The sequence below is a fragment of the Nomascus leucogenys genome, chromosome 15, assembly GCF_006542625.1.
Source record: "Nomascus leucogenys isolate Asia chromosome 15, Asia_NLE_v1, whole genome shotgun sequence".
Lineage (NCBI taxonomy): Eukaryota > Metazoa > Chordata > Mammalia > Primates > Hylobatidae > Nomascus > Nomascus leucogenys.
Window position 1 is genome coordinate 9,951,348 of NC_044395.1, and position 22,654 is coordinate 9,974,001.

At 51.6% G+C, this 22,654-nt stretch overlaps 1 protein-coding gene across 1 annotated transcript in view; it reads right to left on the reverse strand.

Annotated features, from left to right (window-relative positions):
- SLC37A2 (solute carrier family 37 member 2) overlaps positions 1–21,464 on the reverse strand; it is a 26,227-nt gene extending 4,763 nt beyond the window's left edge. Inside the window, exons 1-12 of the mRNA XM_030828901.1 lie at positions 21,095–21,464; positions 7,634–7,715; positions 7,149–7,242; positions 6,944–7,022; positions 5,190–5,325; positions 4,677–4,753; positions 3,672–3,838; positions 3,000–3,037; positions 2,561–2,713; positions 2,133–2,223; positions 590–652; positions 148–233 (exon numbers count right to left, since the gene is read on the reverse strand). Coding sequence (XP_030684761.1) covers positions 148–233; positions 590–652; positions 2,133–2,223; positions 2,561–2,713; positions 3,000–3,037; positions 3,672–3,838; positions 4,677–4,753; positions 5,190–5,325; positions 6,944–7,022; positions 7,149–7,242; positions 7,634–7,715; positions 21,095–21,153 — 1,125 coding nt within the window. The 5' untranslated portion in view covers positions 21,154–21,464. The remainder of the gene's footprint in view (positions 1–147; positions 234–589; positions 653–2,132; positions 2,224–2,560; positions 2,714–2,999; positions 3,038–3,671; positions 3,839–4,676; positions 4,754–5,189; positions 5,326–6,943; positions 7,023–7,148; positions 7,243–7,633; positions 7,716–21,094) is intronic.
- Positions 21,465–22,654: the final 1,190 nt, after the last annotated feature.

A 22,654-nucleotide genomic window follows, 5' to 3' on the forward strand; every position in this document is an offset into this window, starting at 1 on the left:
CTCCTCCCCCGTGTGTGCACAATGATGCACGTGCACGCGTACGCGGAGACATCAATGTGTGTATCATGTGGACGTGCACACAGGCCAGAGGCCCACGCAGGCTCCTGCTCACATGCATTCGCACTTTACCCTCGAGGTTATACGCACCATGGGGGCAGCCAAGATGAGCATGACGCAGCAAGTGGTGGCCCTCCCATTGGTGTAGTCAGAGATGAGCCCTGCCATGATGCCGCCTGGAACACACACCCACTCACACACTGACTCCCAGACGGGACCATGCCATCCCCTCGCCTGGCACCCCAGCTGTGCCCCAGTGCTGGCCTGGGCCTGTCAGCAAGAACCAGCAGAGCTGCTTTTTCCACAGCCCTCCTCTTCCTGTAGTGCCCATCACTACTGGAGACCAAACAAAAGGGCATCTTTCTTAGGCCCACCCAGCCAGGCAGGAGCAGAACTGAGAATAAACCCAGGAGCCATTTTTCCTCTGGTGCCACCTACCCAGGTCATAGCCCATTGGACCTATCCCTTCTTCCTGCACCCCACAAGAAAAGAGGGGAAGGGAGCCTGCTGGCAGAGCAGGGCAAGGCCTCACCTATGATGCCACCGACATCAAAGAGTGTAGACAGGTCCCCAGCCTCCTTGGCACTAAAGTGAGCTGTGGAAAACACAGGAATGTGGTCAGACCTGGGGTTCGGAGCAAACATCCTGGAGTGTCACAGCTAGAAGCCCTGCAGAGTGTGATCCAGGCCACTGCCCCCTTTTCCGAGGAAGAGCTGGGGACCTGTGGAGCAGGCTGGCCAGGGCCACAGGGTGAGAGTGCAGCAGTTTGGACAGACGCCCTCCTGGTCCTGTCCTGTATTGCCCTCTTCCCCTGCAGGATGACCTTCACCTCTCAGAACAAGCCCTCCCTGGCAAGCTCTGGGATCTGGCCCCCGAGCCTGCTGTCCCATGGCCACCTTTCCCCTGGAGCGCAACCTGAAGCTCAGCCCAGCCCTTTCTCTGCTTCACTCTGGCCCTAGCAGCACTAGGAGCTCTTCCCGTTTACCTTAGGCTGTGCTCAAACACAGAGCCAGGAAGAGACTTGCAGGGACACAGGGGCCTCAGGTCACAGGCCTTGGATCCATGTTTTAAAAAAGGAATGTCCAGAAGCTGAGATTGTAGCCCCACCCTCGAGGTTGCCTCATACTCTGAAGTCAGCACCAAGGCCACAAAACAAAGAGTCACGGTGTCCACGAAGCTGCCCTAGCGCTCCACACTGTCACAGAGAGAGGCCCCGACAGAGCTGCAGGGCAAGCTACAGCTTGAGACTTGGCCATGACTAATGCCTACAGTATCCTGTTCAGAGCCAGCACAATGTGTGGCAAGGCACTGTTGTTCCTCCCCAGGGCTGGGAGGGAGGGGAGCAGCACTGGGTGAGAGGTCCTCAGCCCTGGTGGAGCTTGGAGGCTCCTGGGGGCTGGGCAGGGCGGGGTGGGCTGCTGTTTGGTAGAGCAGCCCGACCTATGGAAAAGCAGAGACCCAGGCCAGGTGGACATGAAACATCCTTTTTCAAGTGAGCTCTTCTCATCTGTACATCCCTGGGCAGGGGCAGAGGAGAGTAGGTCCATGAGACAGGGCAGAACATCAGTGCAGCCCAGCAGATCCAGGCACAGGGGCATCAATCCCATTAGGTCCCACTGGGAGAAGAACACCAGGGTCACCACCAGGCTACAAGGAGTGGGGTCACTCACCAGGCCCTCTTCTTGGACTGGGGGAGAGATCCAGCAGGCAGGCCTTTCCTAGTACCTCCCAATCCTACCACCTATGAGCCAAGCAGCCTGGAGGGGGTTTCTCCTACACTAACGGCTAGAGAAGAAGACAGCAAGAACTGCAGAACAGAGCTCTGAGTTCCTAATCCTCAGCTCAGTTCCAAGGGAGAGAAGGTGGCTGGAGTCAGGGTCTAGGGGGTAGTGTGCTGGGTTTAGCTTTCATTTAAGTAAAGAACTAAATCAAGCTCCTTTCACTGTAGGAGAAGTTCAGCAGGAATTCTGCCTATATACTGGAATCACAGGCATCACCACGACGGGCTTCCTCTCCCACCAGAGGCAGCCTTGGCCTCCTCAGAGACCCCTTCATTCCCCTTCTCTTGGACTTACCCACATTGGCGATGTAGAGGGGCAGCCAGTAGAGGAAGGTGTAACTGACCAGCTTGGCAAACAGCAGACACAGAGAGAACTCGACCACGCCCTGGGGAGTGCAACAGGGGGCACAGGGGAAGGGGTCCCAGAGGTCCTGGGTTCAGTGGTGGCCCCGAGGGGTGCTCAGCAGCACCCTAGTACTCTCCATCACCTGTCACACAAGGCAGCCTCCAACACATCCAGTCCCAATAAAAGCAACGTGACCACTGTGCAAGGTTGTTTCGAGACAAATCTCCCATGCTGCCCTCCCCAAGCAGGCTGCCCAACTTACACCTCCCCTATAAAGAAGTTCTAGAAAAATAGATCACCCAAGCACCCCATCTCCTCATCACCAACAAAAAAATCTGGAAAGCCCCTCTCTTTCCTCCATTCCACAAACTTCTTACTGGGATCCGGAGTGCCCCAAAGAAGCTGATGGCAGCAGGCTCTTCGCATGGCCCCTTGGAGCATTTGGCCACAGTCTCAAGGCCGCTCTCCCTGATAGAGCAGGGACTATTCCCAGGGTCCTCAGGGTTGTCCTGGTTCTCAGCTGGCTCACCCTGAGCAGAGGAGATGAGCCCTGCTGTGGGTGTGTCCATGTGCTGCCTCCCACCAGCTGAAGGTGCAGCCCAGGCAAGAGACACTAGCTCCCAGGATGGGGAGGCACATGTTCGTCTCGGGCTGGACTGATCTGCCAGACTCATCAGGCTGTAGGGCCAACTCATGGGCCTAGCACTGGGTCCGTGAGGTCAGTGAGGGCCAGCTCTAGCTCCCCAGGCCTCTCTGGGTCCAGCCCTCTGGATGGAGTTGGAGGGCAGGCATAGGGCTGGGAGGGCTCACACTCACGTGGTGCTGAGGAGGGGCGCAGTCCACATCTTCTGGGTCTGGGAAAAAATTGCTTTCTAAGAAGTTTTCCAACCCCCCTGCAATCCCAAGGTGATTGCCAGGCCCTCATCTTGCATTGGACCTAAGCCATCCTGGGAACCGGCCCCACCTCCAACTCCTAAGGTGGCCAGTGTGTGTCCCAGCAGGAGGGAGCGGGGCCTGGGGCTCAGGAGACAACTTTCTAGGCCTGGCTTTCCTAACAACCAGCGGTGTCACTACTGCCTCTTAGACTTTAGTACTCTTAGCTATACAGTGGCTCTCATACCTGGCCTGGCTACTGCACAAGGCCACCTGCAGCAACTGGAGAGCCTGGTCACTGTAAAAATGTCCCTTCAACTCCACCTTCCCTGATCACACCTCTCAGATTCAACCAATGCTTGCCAAGCACCTCCTGTGGGCCTGGCATTTTAACTATGGTGTCTCAGTTAAACCTGCAGAAATCCTACGAAATAGACATTATTATTACTATTATTATTTTACAAACGAGAAAATAAAGGCTCTGAGAGTTTGTCCAAAGTCACATGGCTGGTCCTCCCACTCTATGACTAGCAATCTTTCCAGTAGATCCAGCTGCCTTCTCCCAGAAACCGAGAACTTCTAGGCTCACTTGTGGGGAGTGAGGGGCCCACTCACGTTCGATGAGGAATAGGAAGGTGACAATGCCCATGATGGCAGTAATGATGCCAGGCACAATGAACGACAGGCCCCACTGCCCATTCACCCAGATGCCGGCAATCAGGGAGCCCAGGATGTTGCCCACAGATGTGTGGGAATTCCAGATGCCCATGATGAGCCCCCGCCTGTAAGGGAGGGAGAGAAGGGAAGAGGGTAGAAGAAGAAAAAAGCAAAGCACATTGTTCACAGCAACTGCCCCAGCCAACCTCTAAATCTGGGCTGACTGCAGCTTTCCCAAGTCACCAAAGACTGAGCCCCAAAGCCCCAAGTCAGCAAGGAGTGGGAGACCTTGGGTGGTGTCAAGCAGGTGGCTGCAGGGCCTGGGGTGTCGCTCCCCCTGCCCAGCTCCCTGAGTGAGTGCTGATGGGAGCTCTAGCCACACTGAGGGCCTGGGGGCCCTGCCCTCGTTCTCTTCTGTCCCACAATCTCACTCTAAAGCACTGTCCTCAACCAGGGGTGATCCTACCCCCAAGGGACATCTGCTAACAGCTAGAGATTTTTGGTGGTCACAACTCAGGGTGTGCTATGGCATCCAGTGAGCAGATGCCAGGAAGGCTACTACTAAACAGCCTACAGTGGTAGGACAGTCCCCAAACAAGGGTCCAATAGCCCGGAAAGTCAGTAGTGCCAAGGGTGAGAACCTCTTCTCCAAAGCAACTTTGTTTTGCACACAAGCCAATTCAACGGGGGGAAAAAAAGTTTTATAGGCTTCTTTCTTCTTCGTTGAAAACAGAAATTCATCTATTATTAGAAAAAACATAACTAAGGTTGCCTGCTCTATGGGTTAAAGCCTCATCAGTGAGAAAATCAGCACTGCTTTTAGCCACTTATAAGCATGTGAACAGCAATGCGGAGGCTGCTTTCTGACCCTTCCCTCTGAAATTAAATCAGAGACCATGGTGACCAGCTCGGGACCCCCAGCCCTCCCAATCCTTCCCACTCCTCCTCCCTTGTCACACTCACTTCCCCTTCCCGAACCAGTTGCCAACGCAGGTCACCACAGAGGGCCAGCCTGTGGTCTGGACGAGTCCATTACAGACCTGCAGGGAGAGGGAAGGGAGGGTGGGAATAGGCCTGGGCTGTGCAACTGGCTCCCTGCTCTGACCGCCCTGGGCTGAGGAGGCTCAATTTCCTGGCCGAGAAGCCCTCCATACCCCACACTGCAAACTTCACCCTTCCCTTACACACACGCCACACCTCCCCAATGGCATGAGCTGGCTTCTCTCGCTCAAGATTGTTCAAGCAGAGACCAAGCCTCTCGTGCATCAGAAGTGACCACAGCATTGTGCTCAAGGCCAACTCTCTGAGTGAATAAATGCAGGGGCAGTGGGGCCAGGGGGTGGAACCCAGTGCAGTGTAATAGAGCGCACTGGGCAGGGAACCAGGAACACAGGCGCCCATCCGCTGTGAGCTGCGGTCTCCCAGGTCCTTCCCAAGACAGCAACATAGGCCCAAGTGCAAGATGGTGATTCATACCTGGATGACCACAAAGTACCAGAGCTCGTGGATGTTCCAGAAATATCCCAGGCCAAAGAGCGAGGTGAAAAGGCCACTGAGCAGCATTCCAGCTGAGAGGTAGTAACGGAGCGGAAGCCGCTCCCCAAAAACCCCACTGGGGAAGAGAAAGTTGGGTCTGCGGTTAAGCTCCTCTGTGTCCACCTCAAGTCCCTACCACGTTTCTGCCCCCACCACACTAGGAAGTGGTTCTGGCCAAGGTCCCACCAATGACTTCTGTGTTGCCATGTGACGGGGCCAACCTCTGTCCCCCACTGCTTCTGTGACACCTGGCCATGCTCCATGAATTCAGCTTGCCTATCTTCCTCCGCTTGGCCAGCCACTCCGTGTGGTGTATTTTCCTCTCAGAGCAGTCTTTTGTATCACTTTTACCATTGTAACAACCACCCATAGGCTAAATAGCTCCACATGCATATCTTCAGGCCTGATCTGTCTCCCAGAGCTTCACAGTAGCAGACAGGTGGGTCCTGGACATCTTTATTCAGATGCCCCCCGGGGCATTTGAAACCCAGTGCTCTTAAGCTGAATTCCTCTTCCTCCTCCCGCCAACCGCCCTGAAGCCTTCATCATCCTGCTATCCTCATCTGAGTGAATGCCACCCTTTGGGCACTCAAGCCAGGCTCAGAGCTCCCTCATCCTCCCACCTCTCCTCCCCACCCCTCACATTCAGTCTCCAAGACTCACCGGGCTACCTCTTAGCTAGTGCTCCAGTACATCGCCCCTTTCCCCCTCTATCACCACTGTAGTAACGTAAGCTCAACAGCTTGGGCTATTGTCAAATTGGTCACTCTGTGTGACCAGTCTCATCCACCTCAGCATCACTCTCAGAGTGAGCTCTCAGAAATGCCCATCTGGATGGGACGCCCTGGCAAAAACCCTTCCATGCGTCTCTGCCCATGGGCCTCATGTGCAAATGACCTCAGCCCTCAGCCCTGCTGCTACCTTCCTTACATTGTCATTCCCTCCATACATCTGCCCGCAGTTCCTCCCATAGATCATGCTGCTTCTTCACATTTGCCCTGCTTGCTCGTGCTATTCCTTCTGCCCAGGTACCCCTCTGCACCGCCGCACCCAAGTCCCTTGCATCAGGTCAGGCACCATCTCATCCAAGAAGCCTTCCCCGACCCCTCTGCTCTAGCTCAGCTTGGACTGAGTCATGATCTCGGAGCTCCCAGAACACCTGATGGCCACTTCTGTCATGGAGCCGCCACAGTTTTAGCACCAGCTGCCGACGCATCCATTGCCCTCGCTAGCCTGTGAGCTCTTTGGAGGCAGTATGCAGCCTTATTGATCGTGGATTTCTGGCAAGGAACAGCATGCTTCCCGTGCTGGTTTGCACGCAGCAGAGGATGGGGATTCTCCCAGCTATATGTGCACACAGGGCCATTCTTAAAGGATCCTAGTCCATACCCACCAACTGTGATATCTGAGTGAATAGACTCAAAAGCAGCATCCAGGAGAACATTTCCAGGCAAAAGAGCTGCTACCAGTGGGAGTCTACCAGGCGAAGGAGCAGTCTCTGCGACCGCAGTAAGGCAAGGAGGATGGCTGTGGGTGGATTGTACATGCAGCATCCCTGGTCTCATTCCCACATGGGGGAGCCATCACTCCCTGGTGGGAGTTCGCTTCAACCCAGCTGCCCCCAGGTTCCTTAAGGGGAGGTAGCAGCTCTAAACCATCCTCCTCTTGGTCACAGGCTCAGCCTCTGTCCTTACCTGACGAACATGCCGATGGCATAGGCGACAAGGAAGGCGTTGTCCACGCCCCCCAGTAACTCCTTGTAGTTGTCCTTGTCTGAAAGCAGATGGGAGAAACAGAAAGCTGACTGCGTGGATGCCCCTGCAGGAAGCCCTCCCTGGACAGCCCCTTCTCGAGGAAGAGGGAATGGGGAATGGGCAGAGCAACTTGCCCTGTTCTTACCAAATGGGGCCCAGTTGCACCACATGGTGTCATTGAGACTGTGAGTATCATTGATGGGTTTGATCTGCTCTGAGCAGTTCTGGTGCAGACGGCTCTGGATAGGCAATGGGACATACAGGTCAGGGGTTGACCCAGAGGGGAGCGAGCAACCACCTGCCCCAACCATACCAGAGACACTGCCTCCTACCAGATTCCACGTCCCCCCTACTGGCACCTCCTCCTGCAGGAACTGGCTGCAGGGGAAAGCGGCCACATCAGACCCATGAGCAGCATCCACATAGCCCAGGGACCCTGCACGCTTATTCCATCCAGAGCCACCGACACAGCTGTCTTGGGGAATAAACTCAAAAGGAGCTCCTGGGGAAGACCGCCACTGAGAGTGGGAGCCTGCCAGGTGAAGGTGCAACCTCACCGACCATGGGAAGGGGTAAGGATGGTTACGACAGTGAGCTTCTGCACTCTTCCTTGCTGCCAGCCAGCCTCACCTTGACGACACTGATAGGCTTCCTGGACATGTGATAGCAGGTGTAAATTAGGAAGGTCAGCAGCAGGATGAAGCCTCGGAACCTGTGGGAAGGGACAGCATCTGCATTAGTGGGAAGTCAGTCCCAGCTGGAAGTTCTGGGCCGGCATCCCCAACCTGTGTCCCCTCTGGCAGTCCCAGGGCCTGAGCACCACCAACTCTTTCCTTCTTGGTGCAGAGACCAAGGGGAGGCTGGGGAAAAATGCCCAGAGGCCAAGGTGCTCAGGGGGACCTGTCTCCCTGTTCCCAACTCCTGAGGCCTCTGTTGGAGCCGGCTCGGCCCCAGCCCACAGGAAGCACCTCCACCTGCTCTGACCAGCTGGCAGCACCTCTGCTTTTCATCGAGCTCCCTGGGGTCAGGGCGCCTGTGTGTGTGCATGTGTGTGGCAGAGGTGGGGGCAGGGAGTTCGAGTGGTTTTTCACATGTCTGAAATGATGGGGATAGGAGGGAGACAGTCGGGAGAAGGGTCTGTTTTTAAAGTGATGTCGGTACTCCTCTGAAGCTTCGAACAGGGCAGACACAGCACCTCCTTCAGCCAGGCGGTAGTTGGAAAGGAGGTGGCAGTGGGACAACTGTTGACAGACCCAAGCCCTCTTCTTAGTCCCAGTCCGTCCATCCCACTGGACAGAGCCTATTCTTTCCATCTGTGGCTCACACACATGTGCTCTTTCTCACCCTCATGTCTCATCCCATGCCCTGACCCGGGATGGAAAGAACAGTCCATTCGGGTGGCACTCAGCGTTTCCACTGCGTCCAGGCTGCTCCCTGAGCCTGAGGCCTGGGGAAGGGCCCCAGAGCCCTGCTGAGTCACTGCCTGCTTCCTCGCTGCAGCCAGGAGCCAGGATATGCATGGAAAATAGGCCTCAGAGTGGAGCCCCAGTCCAGGAGAAGGGGCCAGGAGTTAGGCGAGACCCAGGGCTCACGGAAGACTTCATGGAGAAGGGTCAGGAAAAAGGGTGGGAGGGCTCCTGAAGCCCTTTCTGTCCTGGCCCCAGGAGCCCAAGGGCAGGACACTGGATGCTCCCTCTGCCTGGGAATCCTCCTCCACACCCCAAACCCACTTCCCCCAAATGTGGCATGAAGCAGCACCCACTACCACTTGGGAAACAAAGGGGCATTTCAGCGAAGCCTGAATTGGGCTTGGGCTACAAGGCTCCTTCTCACTTTGCCCCTGGATCGAGCTTCCTACCTGTCTGTCTTCTTGAGAGACTGAAGTTGCTCATGCCCCTCCACAGCTCTGCTAAAACGCTTTCAGTGCCTTTCCATCCCATCCGGCATGAAGGTGCAACAGTGTAGTCTGGAATGCAGGCGGCTCCACGCCCCGGCCTCTCTGGCCACCGGTTCCCAAAGGCACACATGTGGGTCACAGAGGTCCTCTAAGGACTCAAGTTGTCCAGGGAAGCTGGGGCTACTCCAAGTGCCTGTCACAGTGACTGACCTAGGCAAGCTTGTGGCAACAATGTTTTCCGGGTTCCACCTATTGCCATATGGCTCATGACTCTTAGTTCAGGGACTTCCAGAATCTGAGGGAAATCCTCTGAGAGACTTTGAAGAGGGTGCCCAGCTGGCCTTCTGCAAAGAGCAATGGATGGAAGAACCCTGCAGCCCTACAGATAGCACCTACCACGCCCCGCCTGGGACGCAGCTGGTTCAGGGAGAGGCAGGAAGGTTTGCATGGCACCTCCCACTAATTGCCTGTGTAAACTCCCGTGAATCCCTAAGCCTTTTATTTGCCTCTGGTTTCCTCATCAGTTACACACTGCACTAGCATCAATCCCAGCTGTCCCACAAGATAAGAGAACACAGCATGACTCTCCCTCAGTCCCCAGGTCCCTGGTTATACTGCCGGTAAGGCCCCCCAGTAAGCAGGACCAGCCTTCATGACCACTTGGATGTGCCAGGGCCTCTGCCAAGATGTTTGGCCACTGACCATGGTGACAAATCAGATCCTTTCAGTGTCTGAAAGATTCCTGGGGACCCAAGGCCCCACTGGGGCCCCAGCTATGACTGTTCTTTCATCGCAGGCTCGGCAGTGAAGCCCTTGCTGGCTGGTGTTGACTAGGAAGCCAGACTGTACCTCCACACTCACGCTGAGCCCTCCCAGGCCTGGTCAGAGCCAGTGGGGGCCCAGAGGCACAGCCTGCGGCCAGCACCCTTTCCCCTCCCACCCCACTCCCCCAACTGCACTGTGTCAACTCCAGCCTGCCCTCCCCAACTCCCCTGCTTGTGGCCCCAGGTGTTCTTCCTTATCTGCTCCATGGCCCTTTTGTCTGGAGTCCTGTTCCCGGCAACCTCAGTAGGAGGAGCTGTGCCCATTTCTAACATCTTGATTCCCTTCGGCTGAAGTGAGGCTGCTCTCCCACGCATCCCTGTGCCCATCCTGCACCAGGCACCATGCTACAATCCAGCACTAGCAAGAGAATCCGTGAGCGGGATCTCCACCTGCCTGGGTGCACAGGTCAGCAGGGAGACAGTTAGACCTGGTGTGACGGTTCTCTCTTATAGAGATGCCACAGAGGAGAGACTCCGGGCCAGCAGGAGCGAGCAGTGTCAGGAAAGGATTCCTGGAGCTGAGGCTTCAAAAACAAGCAGGACGAGGCCAAGTCAACCACAGCTGGGGCAGGGAGGACTGCCAGGGAGAGGAAGCAGCGTGCACAAAGGCACGGAGGCGTGAAATGACACTACCTGTTTGGGGAACTCTGCCTCGGTGGGGATATCTGGAGGGTGAAACTGAGACAAGCAGAGAAGCAGAGGTGGCTGGGAAGGGCAGGGGCCTCAGGTGCCAAGCTGTGGCATTTAGGCTATCTCTGGAGGTGATGGGAAGCCACTGAAGAGAGCGGGAGTTCCCAGGTCAGCAGCTCTGAACCCCAGCCAGCCTAAGCCAGGTGAAGACCCAGGGCTGTGCCCTGTAGGTTTTGGTGGGAAGCGCAGACAGGCTTCCTCACTGAGGCTCAAGGCCAGTTTCCTGGGCCTTTTTCATCCTGCCAGCCACTCCCAGGCACATAGCAGCATCACGGGGGACCCCAGCTGGTAGATGCCAGGGAGTTGATGTCTATAAGAGAAAAGAGCAAGGACTTGGGAATCAGGCAAAAGCTGGTTTCATTCCTTATATCTTTTTGCTCATCGGAAAAGCAGAGTCTATCACCTTTCTCAGACCTACTGATGGGTTAGTGAGATGCACCTAATGGGTTTGAAATTGTTCCTGATGCCCAGAGGGCACTTAGATGACAGCTAGTGTGCTTCCAATTTTCAGACGAGGAACAAGGGCTGGAGGGGTGGAGGTGGCCCACACTGCTCTGTTAGGGGAGCCGAGTGGGGTCAGGGGCTGAACCACACTCTTCTGGGAAGTGGAGGTTCCAGGCCCTGGATTTACCTGGAAGGCAGAGACGTGGCTGCCAGCCTGTCCCCCTCCACCCCGCCGCCCGCTGTGCATAGCTGGGTCTAGATGAACATAAGGATCCCCTGAAGCTCCTAGAGCTCTGGCCTTGCCTGTGATGAGCCCTAGGGCTTCTTGGGGAGCCTACAGTGGGACACAGGAGAGACTCCAGCCCCAGGGCCCTCCCACCTGCTCCCACAGGCAGACAGGAAGGTCAGTAGGGGTCCCCACTTGCATCCTGACCTGGTAGGTTCCAAGATTCCAGCCCTGCCCTCCTCCAGGTGGTGGCCTGATGTCCCTGCCAGCTCTGACCCCAACTCCCTGAAATCCACCACCTGGAGTCGCCCACGATGCTGCCAGTAGAAAACCTGACACCCAAGATAGCAGGAGAGTCATGAGTCTTGAGGGTACGGGGGAGGGCGGGGGGCGTCCACAGCTGTGTTGTGTGACACTAGGCCTGGCCTCTTCTGGGCCTTCCTTCCTGGCCTCCAGAGGGATGGAGGGATGAGCTCAAAGCCACACCACTCTCTGGGCATGGCATAGTTGGAGCTGGGCCTCCTGAGTCTGGTGCTCTATCCATTCCCCACTGTCAGGTGTTCTAAGAGAAAGATCAAGGTGCCGTGGGTCACAGGAGACTGGGAACTTCGGTCAGGTTAAGGGCTAGGCTAGACGGAGGCCAAGACTGCCAAGCTCGCACTAGCTTCAGGAAGGCAGCCAACGCACTCCTTCCATGTTTAGAACCCGCAGGTTTCACTTCTCCTCTCACCAGTCCTTCTCTCGTGAATCAAGAGGTCCCAGAAGAGAAGCAGGGCACAGAATATGCACAGCCAGGCCTTGCCTAGCTGGCCCCAGGGTGGCTGTGACAGGGAGGATGGCAGCCCAGGGGCTGGGCCAGGCTGGGCAAGTAGGCCAAGGACCAAAGGACAGAGGGGAAGGCCCCCGGCTGCTCCAGATGGGGCGGCTGTCCCATGACCCTCAAAGACCTTATTAGCAAGAGGTGGCACTTTTCAGAATCCCACCTCCCCCCACCGGATACTGGTTACTGAATAACCAAGTTAGATAGAGACGTCGACTAGCTATCTCCTAACTATTAGCTGACAGTCCAACCTACTCTTTTGATGGAGCCTGATAATAACTTTATTGACCTTGTTGAGACTTTGCACTAGGAATGCTTCTGGAGTAAAAATCAAGAAATGGCATGTCCCAAAGCAACAACAGATTAGAAACAAACAAACAAAACCCCCAAAAGACCGACTGCCACCACCACTGCAACAGCAAAAACCAAGAAACAGCCCAGCAGAGGGATGCTGCCCCCGAGAGAGGTCAGAAACAGCCCCGGTTCCCCAGTGGCTCCCTAGTCACTCCCCAGTCTCAGGCTAGGCTGGCTGTGGCTGCAGGTGACTTTGGCACTTGTCCTGAGAAAATGGATTCAGTGGTGCCTCTTCTCAGATGTGACTGTTTTGAGACTAAGCAGATCTGAAAAGGATAGAGGGCTGGGCACAGTAAGAACCAAGCTAGGCTCAATGGTGACGGTGCCCACCCCCCGCCCCCACAAGCCCTCCACCAGCACTGTGAGATACCCTGCAAGGAAAAGGCCAGCCAGGAACAGATACCACAGGGGCAGAGCCCTGAGCCAGGTCTTTAGCACACAAGACAGGACAAGGCCCTCTCTGGGAAGCGCAAAGCTCTCCCAGGGCAGCAGCCAGCCCCTCAGGGAATCCTGTTTGCTGTCCTTCCTCCAGCTGGGACGTGGGCCTATGCTCAGAGAGATCGAGTTGACTCGGGGCTTGCCCTGAGAGCCTTCCCAGAGAAAGAAGCCATTGGCCAGGAGCCACGAGGAACTCAGGACATTTGAGAAGAGATTGGTGGTTCAGATGACAATCTGTTTTAGGAAAGAGGAAAATACAGGATAGATTGTTTTGCTTTGGGAAGAAAGCTGAGTGGGGGACCCTGAATGGTCAGGCAGAATGAAGACAGGCTTCACGCTGCAGCAGGGGCTCCGATCAGCAGCCAGAATAACAGGGAGGGTGGGAGTGCTGGTGGGGCTAGGAAGAGGCAGCCAACAGGTTTTAAGTTGGTATCTCTTCTGAAGAAAGGTTATGTAAATAGCACTGATGGAAGCGTGATGATGGCAGAGCTGCAGTCCTGCTTAGATGGGGAGGAGGATGGCCTTCCTTCTCCTGAGCGAGAAGGGTCCAGGGGACAAGACCTGAGCCAGAAGCCAACAGGAGAGCAGTGACACTGCCCCCCACCCCCCACACACACCAACTTAGTGTCTGTTAGTGACTCAGTTAGGAGGTCCTGGGCTTCAGGGACTCTACCCCTGGTGTCTGTCCTCAATTCTGCTGTTACTTTGGGACTGTCAACCCCGACCCCAGCTCTCAGTTGATACAGAAGCTTGAATGGAAAAAACAAGGCCTTGGCCAACCATACAGACTATTTCGAAACCTTGCTGCTACCTTCTAGACCAGCCCACAAGGCCTGAGTCAGACAGCCCCACCCGAGGTCAGTGAGGTGCATGCCAGTCCACTGTAGGGAGGGAAAGAGGAAACAGCAGGGTGGAAGAGGAAGCCCAAAAGGCAGCTGGGGGAGAAGCTGCTGTCACGAGGGGTGGGGGATGGGACCTCCACAGGCTCACATGTCCCTTCTGGGGGGCTGCAGTAGGGATCACGGGCTGAGCCTCCAGGTTCTCCCCAGGAGCCCTCATTTCCTTTTCCAAGCAGCCTCTTCCCATCAAAGCTCATTTTAAACAGCCCTTTCTGCTGCCCTTACCATGCACCTCTTTGCAGTCAACAGGAAAGTAAGATTTGAGAGAGCTAGCCCATAGGACAGGGAAACAGACATCAGACTTCGAGCAAAATCGGCTGAGTCCTAATTCCTGGTTCTGCCACTTAATGTGACCTTGGGCAAGTTGTTGTACGTCTCTAAGCCTCAGTCTGATCTGCCTTTAAATAAGATCATACACCCCTGCTGTGCGAGAGTGTTATAAAGATTAAATGAGATATCCCGGATGTGAAAGTGTCTGGCACACAGCAGGTTTTCTCTCGGTATGAATTTGAATGTCTTTCCTCTGTGTCCTCCTCAGAGTGGGCACCAGGATCCGGCAGTGAAAGCCCTTAGCTAACTCCACAGGGCAGAACCATCCATCCTAGCTCAGCTGTGGCCTTTTCCAGCTCACAGGGGAAGATCGAGGTGTGGGGAAAATGGTGCCATGGGAGCTCACAGCTCCTGCTCTTCCTGCCTGCCCAGTTCACCTTCCTGCCCATTCCTGCTCATCCAGCTGTGGTCACCCTGGTATTTCCTCCCACAGGCTTTTCTTCTGCACATTCTGGGCCGTCCCCCTCAGAGAGCCCCAGGAAATGGGCCCAGCCCCATAAGCACCAGCCACAGTCATCTCCCATGCTGCCAGCTGCCCCCAGACGCACCCACACAGACACTGGCACAAAAGGCAGGAACCAGCCAGGCTCCGGGCTGGGGAACCTCTGGGTGCTCTGTGGCTCTGAAACGCCATGGACAAGCCATTCATCGTCATCCTGATGAGGAAGGCCTAACAGGAGGAGGAGAGCAACATCTTCCTGGGCAGAAACTCCGCCATCTCTGACTCTTGCTTGGATGTCTGCAGCTGTCTGCACACACCTGGCGCCATATGACTCCCAGCCTCCTGTCCAGGGGCACCCTTTGTTCCTGCCAGCTGGAGCTACATGTTACTACTTCATAGACAGGGGACGAGCCATGTCTCCACTTGCAAGCCTTTGCCGGCTCTGTGACCTCTGCTCGGAACACCTCCAGATCCAAGTCAAAGACTTCCTTCTTCTCCTAATGGAGATGATTCTCTCCCTCCACAGAAATCTGTAAGCACCTAGCCAATACCAAGTATGCTAGACACTGGGCTAAGTGCTTTAAGCAGTTTCTCGTTTAATTTCACCAAAAACCCATGATGTAGGTACATCACTTTTTCCATTTCACAGATAAGGAAATTGAGCCTTGGAGATGTTAAGTAATTTGTCCAAGGCCAAATGGCCATGTAATCTTTTCCCCACCCAACACTATCATTAGGAAGGCAGCGGAAAGACCATGGGCTTAAGAGTCAGACTAATCTTGATTCCAACTCCAGCTCAGTCATTTATCAGCTGTGTGGTGTTGGACAGGCTTACATAACTGCTCTGTGCCTCATTATACTCATATGTTCCACAGGGAAGCTAACATTCACCTTGCAGTTCCACAAGAATTACAAATAAACAATGCCTGGCACAAAGTAGTAGGAAAAACAAATAGAATATAGTCAATCATTAGTGTTTACTCAGTGCTTCATATCAGCCTGGCACTGACCTAAGTACCTTACACGTAGTACCTCATTTAAACCTCAAAACACTCGTGTGATACAGGCATTATTATTATCCTCATTTTACAGAGGAGGAGTCCAAGGCCCAGGGCCAGTCCACTTTCAGCTTCCTATTCTGTCTTCTTCACTTGTTAAATGCCCTCCTTGGGGACATGTGAAAGCAGTTAAATGTGACAGATATTTGATTTCTCATTTTCAGACTATAAGTCTTTATTCTTATTTGTCTGCACCCTGTATTTTGTTTAGCACAAGAAAGGCGAATTGGGTTAATATGTATCTGTAATAATAACATCATCATCACTAATAATGATAGTAAAGGCCGCCATGTATTCCATGCTTCCTGTATGCCAGGCAATGTATACATATAATCCCTAACCTTTTATGTGTTAAATGCTCAACAAGTCAGTTTTCTTCAAAATCTCCCCAACCGACTTCTGCATTCCCCTCGCTGGTCCTCTGAATGACACAGCACATGGAAAATGTCATCCTTTGGCACTCAATAAGTAGAGCAGGGCCTTCTAAAATTGCTGACTATGTGTACACAGCCCCTCTCTGGCTTGATTCTTAGTTCCAGGAAGGTAGAACCCTGTCTTGATTGTCTTTGCAGGCCTCAGAGCTCAGCATAATAATGTACCTACAGAAGAACTACGTGGCATTTAGTGTTTGATAGGAATCCAAATCTAAACTTATCTGGAAGGAAGTAAAATGATACCTGTTGATTACCCTCCAGCAGCCACAAGACATCAAGAATGTTTCCTTATATTATCGCATTTATCCTCAAGAACCCATCTGACTTTTACTGATGAGGAAACTGGGGCTCAGCAAAGTCAAGGCTCATGGTGGTGAAAGGATTTCAACCAAGGTCTGTCTTAAATCCCAGAGATGTTGGGGAATACAGTACCTGAATTCACTCACACCTTGAGAAGTGTGAAAGTGAAGAGTGTTGGAGGCTGGAGAAAGTCATGATATGCTATTACTGAGCCCTTCTAGAATGCTAATGTGTTCTAGATGGTTTATAATGATCCATCCTCCCCACTCCCCATTCTCTCTGAAATGTTAGTTACTTTGGTTAAAAGATATAACTAATATACATGAATGAGACTCTACTAGGAACAATCATGGCAGAGAGGTATGACTTTGTATACATGGTATGGAAACCTGTTTTTGTTTATTAAAAGGAAAAATATTACACATAAGAAAAATGACCGGTTGTTCTAGAATAAGAAAGAAAACAGTGAAGGTCAAATCTGAATGCATACATTTGTAGGTTTGTAGAAAGGAAATTCGATTTGTCTTGGATTTTAGTACATGCAAACAGTAAGTCTGAAAATAAGCAATTAAATGTGTTAAAATTTTGCCAAAGTTGGCAAAATCTTGATGAGTTTGTAAATATTTAATTTAAAAAGAGGGAGGGCTCCTGGAAAACCACAAAGATTTGTTCTTTCTTCTTTTAAAAAGAGAGGTGCTAGAAATAATTAGATTTATTTAATATGTTAATATTGATCAATTGCTTGGAAATAATTGTCAAGTCAGAAGAGATGCTCAGTCTTCTCTAGGTTAAATTTATATTGGTAAAATATTATTATTTATCTAAATATTTGAGAAATTATATGCTATATAAGAGTTGTGCAGACTTCTCAGTGCCCTCTCTGTACATGACATGTTTCTATTTATCAGCACCCTGATGGTGCCTTCCCTGATGACAACAGTATACGTGTTACTAGTCACAATTTCAATTATTATTTAAAATGTTACTGGAGGCTGGGCATGGTGGCTCATGCCTGCAATCCTGGCGCTTTGGGAGGATGAGGTGGGAGGATGAGGTAGGAGGATGGCTTTAGGCCAGGAGTTTGAGACCAGCCTGGGCAACATAGCAAGACCCTGTCTCTACAAAAATAAAAAACTTAGCTGGGTGTGGTGGTGCATGCCTGTAGTCTCAGCTACTTAGGAGGCTGAGGCAAGAGGATCCCTTGAACCCAGGAGTTTGAGGCTGCAGCGAGCTATGATCGTGCCACTGCACTACAATCCGGGTAACAGAGCAAGACCCTGTCTTGAAAAAATAACATAACATAACATAACATAACATAACATAACATAACATAACATAAAATATATAAAATAAAATATAAAATAAAATAAAATAAAATATAAAATATAAAATAAAATAAAATAAGTTACCAGGCTGCAACTTTCCTTCTTTAATTTAAATGTAGCATCTTCCAGGTCACTGGTTTTCAACTGGAGATGTACGTCAGCCTTTCCTATGCAGTTTCATTAAAATACAGATATTTAGGACTTACGTTAAGCTTACTGAATATCTTTAGTTGATATTCTTGGCATTTTATGTAAATTATATCTCAGAATTTTTATATGTTATATCTTAAGATTTTTTCTCTGTAAAAATCATGTTCATTTTTATAAATTAATGTCATGTTCATTGTGTTTTTTGAAATTAGCCTTATATTTTTAGACACCGTCCAGATTTTTTTTTGTTTGGATTAGCATCTTTTTGTTTTGCATACCTCAGAAGCAACCAAATTTCCTTGTCAGTTGCATTATTCTTGGCATGAATTCTCATCAGATCATTCATTCTTGAAAATTATCAGTAATAAGTTAAATCAACAATTTTAAGTCTCTGTCACCTACAGATAGTTTTTATTTTACTTTGATGCTTCTTAAAGGCTCTCTAATCAGTTATACAATAGAGTGGGAGTTTTTTGTTTTTTTGAGAGATGGGATCTTGCTGTGTTGCCCAGACTGGAGTGCACTGGCTTTTCACAGGCATGATCATGGTGCACTACAGTCCCACACTATTGGGCTTAAGGGATCCTCCCACCTCAGACTCTTGAGTAGCTGGGACTGTAAGCATGCCACTGAGCCTGGCAGGCCAGAGTTTTTATCTTTAACAACCAAATGCTGTCTCAGAAAAGCACTGTACTGAGTAATTGCTCTTGGATATAGGTTTCTGATGGAACCACTTAGACAACATTAAGAATGTACGAGTGGACTGAGTCAGGAATTCCAGAACTCTTTAGTCAAGAAGCAGATAGGTTTTTGAGATTGCTAACCCAAGATTCAGAGGAACAGAATTAATCACACAGGACGGCATGAACTGGGGATGGATGACTGTCTTCTATGTTCAGAGTATTGTTGATGTTGATATAGTGTTCTATTTTCTGGACGTATAAGGAAGACCTTTCTCTTTCTTCTTAGGCTATAGTAACCCATAAGAACTTAGTAGATTATGCTTTCATCAACTGAAATGAAACACTTATAAATATCTTTTTCTCCCTACCTGACTCCTCAGAATTCAGAAACTCTTATGGAATCTTCTTGCTTTTCATGGCAATACGGTTATTTGCACAGGTTCAGTAACAATTTTTTTTTTTTACCAGTACATAATTAGAAAAATTGGTTATGCAACCAAGACCTTGCCTGGATGTTGTGTTTGATCAGGATGCCTATTTAATCAGATACAAACAGCCTCCTTTAAAAACTGAGGTTCACTCTATGGAGCCAATACTAAGAAAACCCTCCCAAGAAAATGGGCTTACTGGGTTTCCAGGTTTACAAGCCAAAAGGAAGGTCACTCTCTGGCTAGCCCAGAAACTTTAGGATATTTTGGGGACCCTGAGAAGAGGAATTTGCCCAAATACATCAGTACAGTAGGTAAAACCTGGTGGAGACGGTTTCTTGACTCAGCTTACTAATGTCAGGACAATAAATAATTAAAGGCTTTAAAAAATCTAATCTAGGATTCCTTATGAAAACTTCCAGCTAAGTTTATTAACTTAACAAGGGCTATATGGTAAACTTGTAGTCATAATCAAGTCAAATCCAATGAGATCAGCTTTATTTTGTGATCAAGAATAATCTTTCTAAGAATGTTTTTAAAAATTAAAACAGGAGAGACTGTAGAAAAACAATGTATTTCCATGGAAAACTATGCCTTGTCTAGCGGATAGTCCTCCAGGTTATCAGATTCCAGCTTTTAATTGACCTTGAGCTATTTTAAAATTTTTTGAAGTGGTAGGTAACTGAGAAGTCACGCAAAATATACGTATGAAGATAATTTCAGTAGTCTTCCCTCACAACCTCTAGAAGATCAGTTTGGTCTCAATATTCCTAACCTGTAAATGAATATGTTCTTCAGATTCTCTTTTTAAAATTGTGGTAAAATATATATAACATAAATTTTGCCATTCTAACCATTTTTAGTCTACGTTTAGGTGGCATTAAGTGTGTTCACATTGTCTCTCAACCATCACCATCATCCGTTTCCAGACCTTTTTCATGTTCCCAAACTGAAACTACAAACCCATTAAATAATAATTCCTCAATCCCCCTCTCTAGATTCTCTTTTGAACCGATTATAACATCTTCTGGCTCCTTTATTATGAGTAAAAGAAAATCTTTAACATGGGTTCATTCTTATGTCTTTGTGAGAGTCAGGATTTTAATCTTTTTCTGAAAAATATCTTTTAACAGTCTCCAACTCAAGAAAGACTAGGTAAATAATCTAAACGAGTGAAGAAGGTTAGAACTGATGAGAGCTCTCAACAATTAAAAAGTGTGTAGGGTAGCCAATTGTCTCATTTTGCCCAGGATTGAGAGGGTTGCTGACCAAAGACTGTTTCAAAACCAGGACAAATTGGCCACTTTAATAGCACCTGCCCTATCTAATGGGGACTCCTCAATCCTATTCATTTAATTTGGAAATTTAGGCCCAGTATTGCTACATCATCCATTTTTCTTTTCCTTCCTTTTTTACTTCTAGAGACAGGGAGGGGTGTGAGGGGGGAATGCAGGGGGTGGGTGGTCTCACGATGTTGGCCAGGCTGGTCTCGAACTCCTGGCCTCATGCAATTCTCCCATCTTGGCCTCCCAAAGTGGTGGGATTACAAGCATGAACCACCATGCCCGGTCCACGTTGTCTATTTTTCAAGAGAAGTCTGGAATCTAGCTATTTTTGTTAAATTTTATGATTTGTAAATAATGGCAACTAACAATATTTTAAAAACTGTGCACACCAAACGGACTGCTCCAATGGTTGACCACCTCTAAGGAAGAGTGGCTGAAACCCCTCCACCCCACCTTGCAGCCCAACATGTGGTCCCTGCGGTCAGGAAGAGAACCACTGTGAAGCCCCTCGCCCACTGCTGAGGGGCTGCCCCGCTCTGCTCTGAGAGCTGTGCCTTTTCCAGGTGCTGAAAGGCCTGGAGACGAGCTCCCAGGACCACTGAGTTCCGGCCTTGGTGTTCGAGGGCTAAAGGAGACCAAGAGGGACACTCACAAACCCCAGTAGCCACCTCTTTACTCTACCATCCCCTGGCCTCGGTTCCCCAGCCTGCGAGCCCAGGTTCCCCAGCTGCTCAACGACAGAAAGGCGCTCTGAAGGCGCCCCGGGTGTGTATTAGGAAGGGAGGATGGAAAGGAGAAATGATGGAGACCCTCCCTGGCAGCCTGTTCTTCCCCAATGTCACAGAGCCAGCGTCGCGGGGTCTTGGGGAGCGCGGGCGGAGTTGGGCAGGGAGGGTTATCAACCTCCGAGGCGGGCGCCACAGGAGGAGCTCGGGACCAAGTCCCCCCAGCACCCCTGGCCGGCGCCGGGGCCGATCTGGGGTGATCTCCGAGGCCCCCCGCGTCCCCTGCAAGCCCCGAGCCCGGGAGGTCCCGGCACGCCTCCCTCCCCTGCCCCGCTCACCAGCTGTCCCTGGAGAAGGCCCGGAAGAACCAGACTCCCGGAGCCAGAGAGGACCGCATTTTGCCTGACCGGTACCTAAGGCTGAGTCGACGCAGGAGGCTACGGAGCTGGGCGCGTGTCCCGGGCTGGACTGGCTGTCAGCGGGGTTTAAATGCCCCGCCGGCCGGCCCGCCCTGGCCCCGCGGCCGGAGTACGGCAGCACCCGCCCCCTTGCGCCTGACCGCCCTCGGGGTCGGGTCCAGCGCAAACCCGCCAGTCATCCCTAGCCCGGCCGCTGGCACCACAGCGCTCCTGTGCTTTGCTTCCTGGCCACTGCCCGACAGCTCTGAGGTGCTGGGGCTCCTCTTTCCGCCCTGCACTTTCTGCCTCACCGCCCGCCGGGGAACCGAAAGCAGCAATCTCGACGCTGTCCGGTGTGACATGCCTGCCTGCCCGCACTACCCCGCAGCGCTTCCTGTCCTAAAAAGCCATGGGCTCCGACACAGGCGGGACACGAGTCGCTGGAGGGCTGGAAGTCACTCTCAGCGGCCCCGCATGACACTAATCTCGGTACTCGCACCTTCTGGGAGCGCAGGAGTTTTTTTCGTGGGCGGGGGCGGGGGCGGAGGGGGGGGAACAATATTTGGCCCCAAACACACCACAGGCTCAGGCGGGGCTTCCTGCCCTGCTCATATTCCACAGGACCCCACTCCTCCCCCACTTCACAGACACTGGCCCCCACGCGCTCCCGCCATGACAATGTGGCAGTCACTCCTGCTCTCCCTTCTGGAGGCAAGCAGCCACCAGGCAGGGACTTCTGTGGTCCTTCCTGAAAGTGACTGCCTCTAGCCTGAAGATTTCAGGGTATGTTTCCACTGATAATTGTGAGATCCTTGTACATGAATCGAAGGGTGAAATACAGAGGGCTGCAAAGGGAAGTATTCCTCTGAGGAATAAAGTTACTAGAACATAAAATAGGAGTGTCCGAGCAAATGGGTTTCAGCCCTAACTCCACCCTGCCCCTAATTCCTAGGAGTGCCCAGGCCCTAGTGCAAGGTCAGAGAAGTGGAGTAACAACTCCACCAAACAGATTAGGACCCAGAATAATGGGCTTGGCTGGTACCAGCCCTAGAATCAAGAAAAAGAGGGTAAGTAGAGTTGTAAAAGCCTCTGTTAATCCCAGACAGTCAGGGGGCATAGGTCTAGTGGCAGAAATGAAGACGGTAACACACCAACAACGAAAGGTAAAGGAATAGAGAAAAGAAGAAAGGCAATAAGTAGAAGGAGGCCCACATAGGGTGCAGAGGCTTGAAACACCAAAGGACCAGTGTCATTAGCGGCGATTCACTAAATCAAACCCCTGATTAGACCACTCACTGTGCCTGGGGGTATGTTCATTTCACTCTTACAAGTCAGTTAGGTGGCTATTACCCACCTAGGTAAGGTGGCTTTATGTCCTGGTTTGCCTGGGACAATCCCAGGAGATACCTGCTGTCCCAGAATCTATGATGGACCCATTCCAGGGTCAATAATCACAGGTACCCCAGGTTAAGGTACTCCTTTAAGGGGCAGCAAATAAAC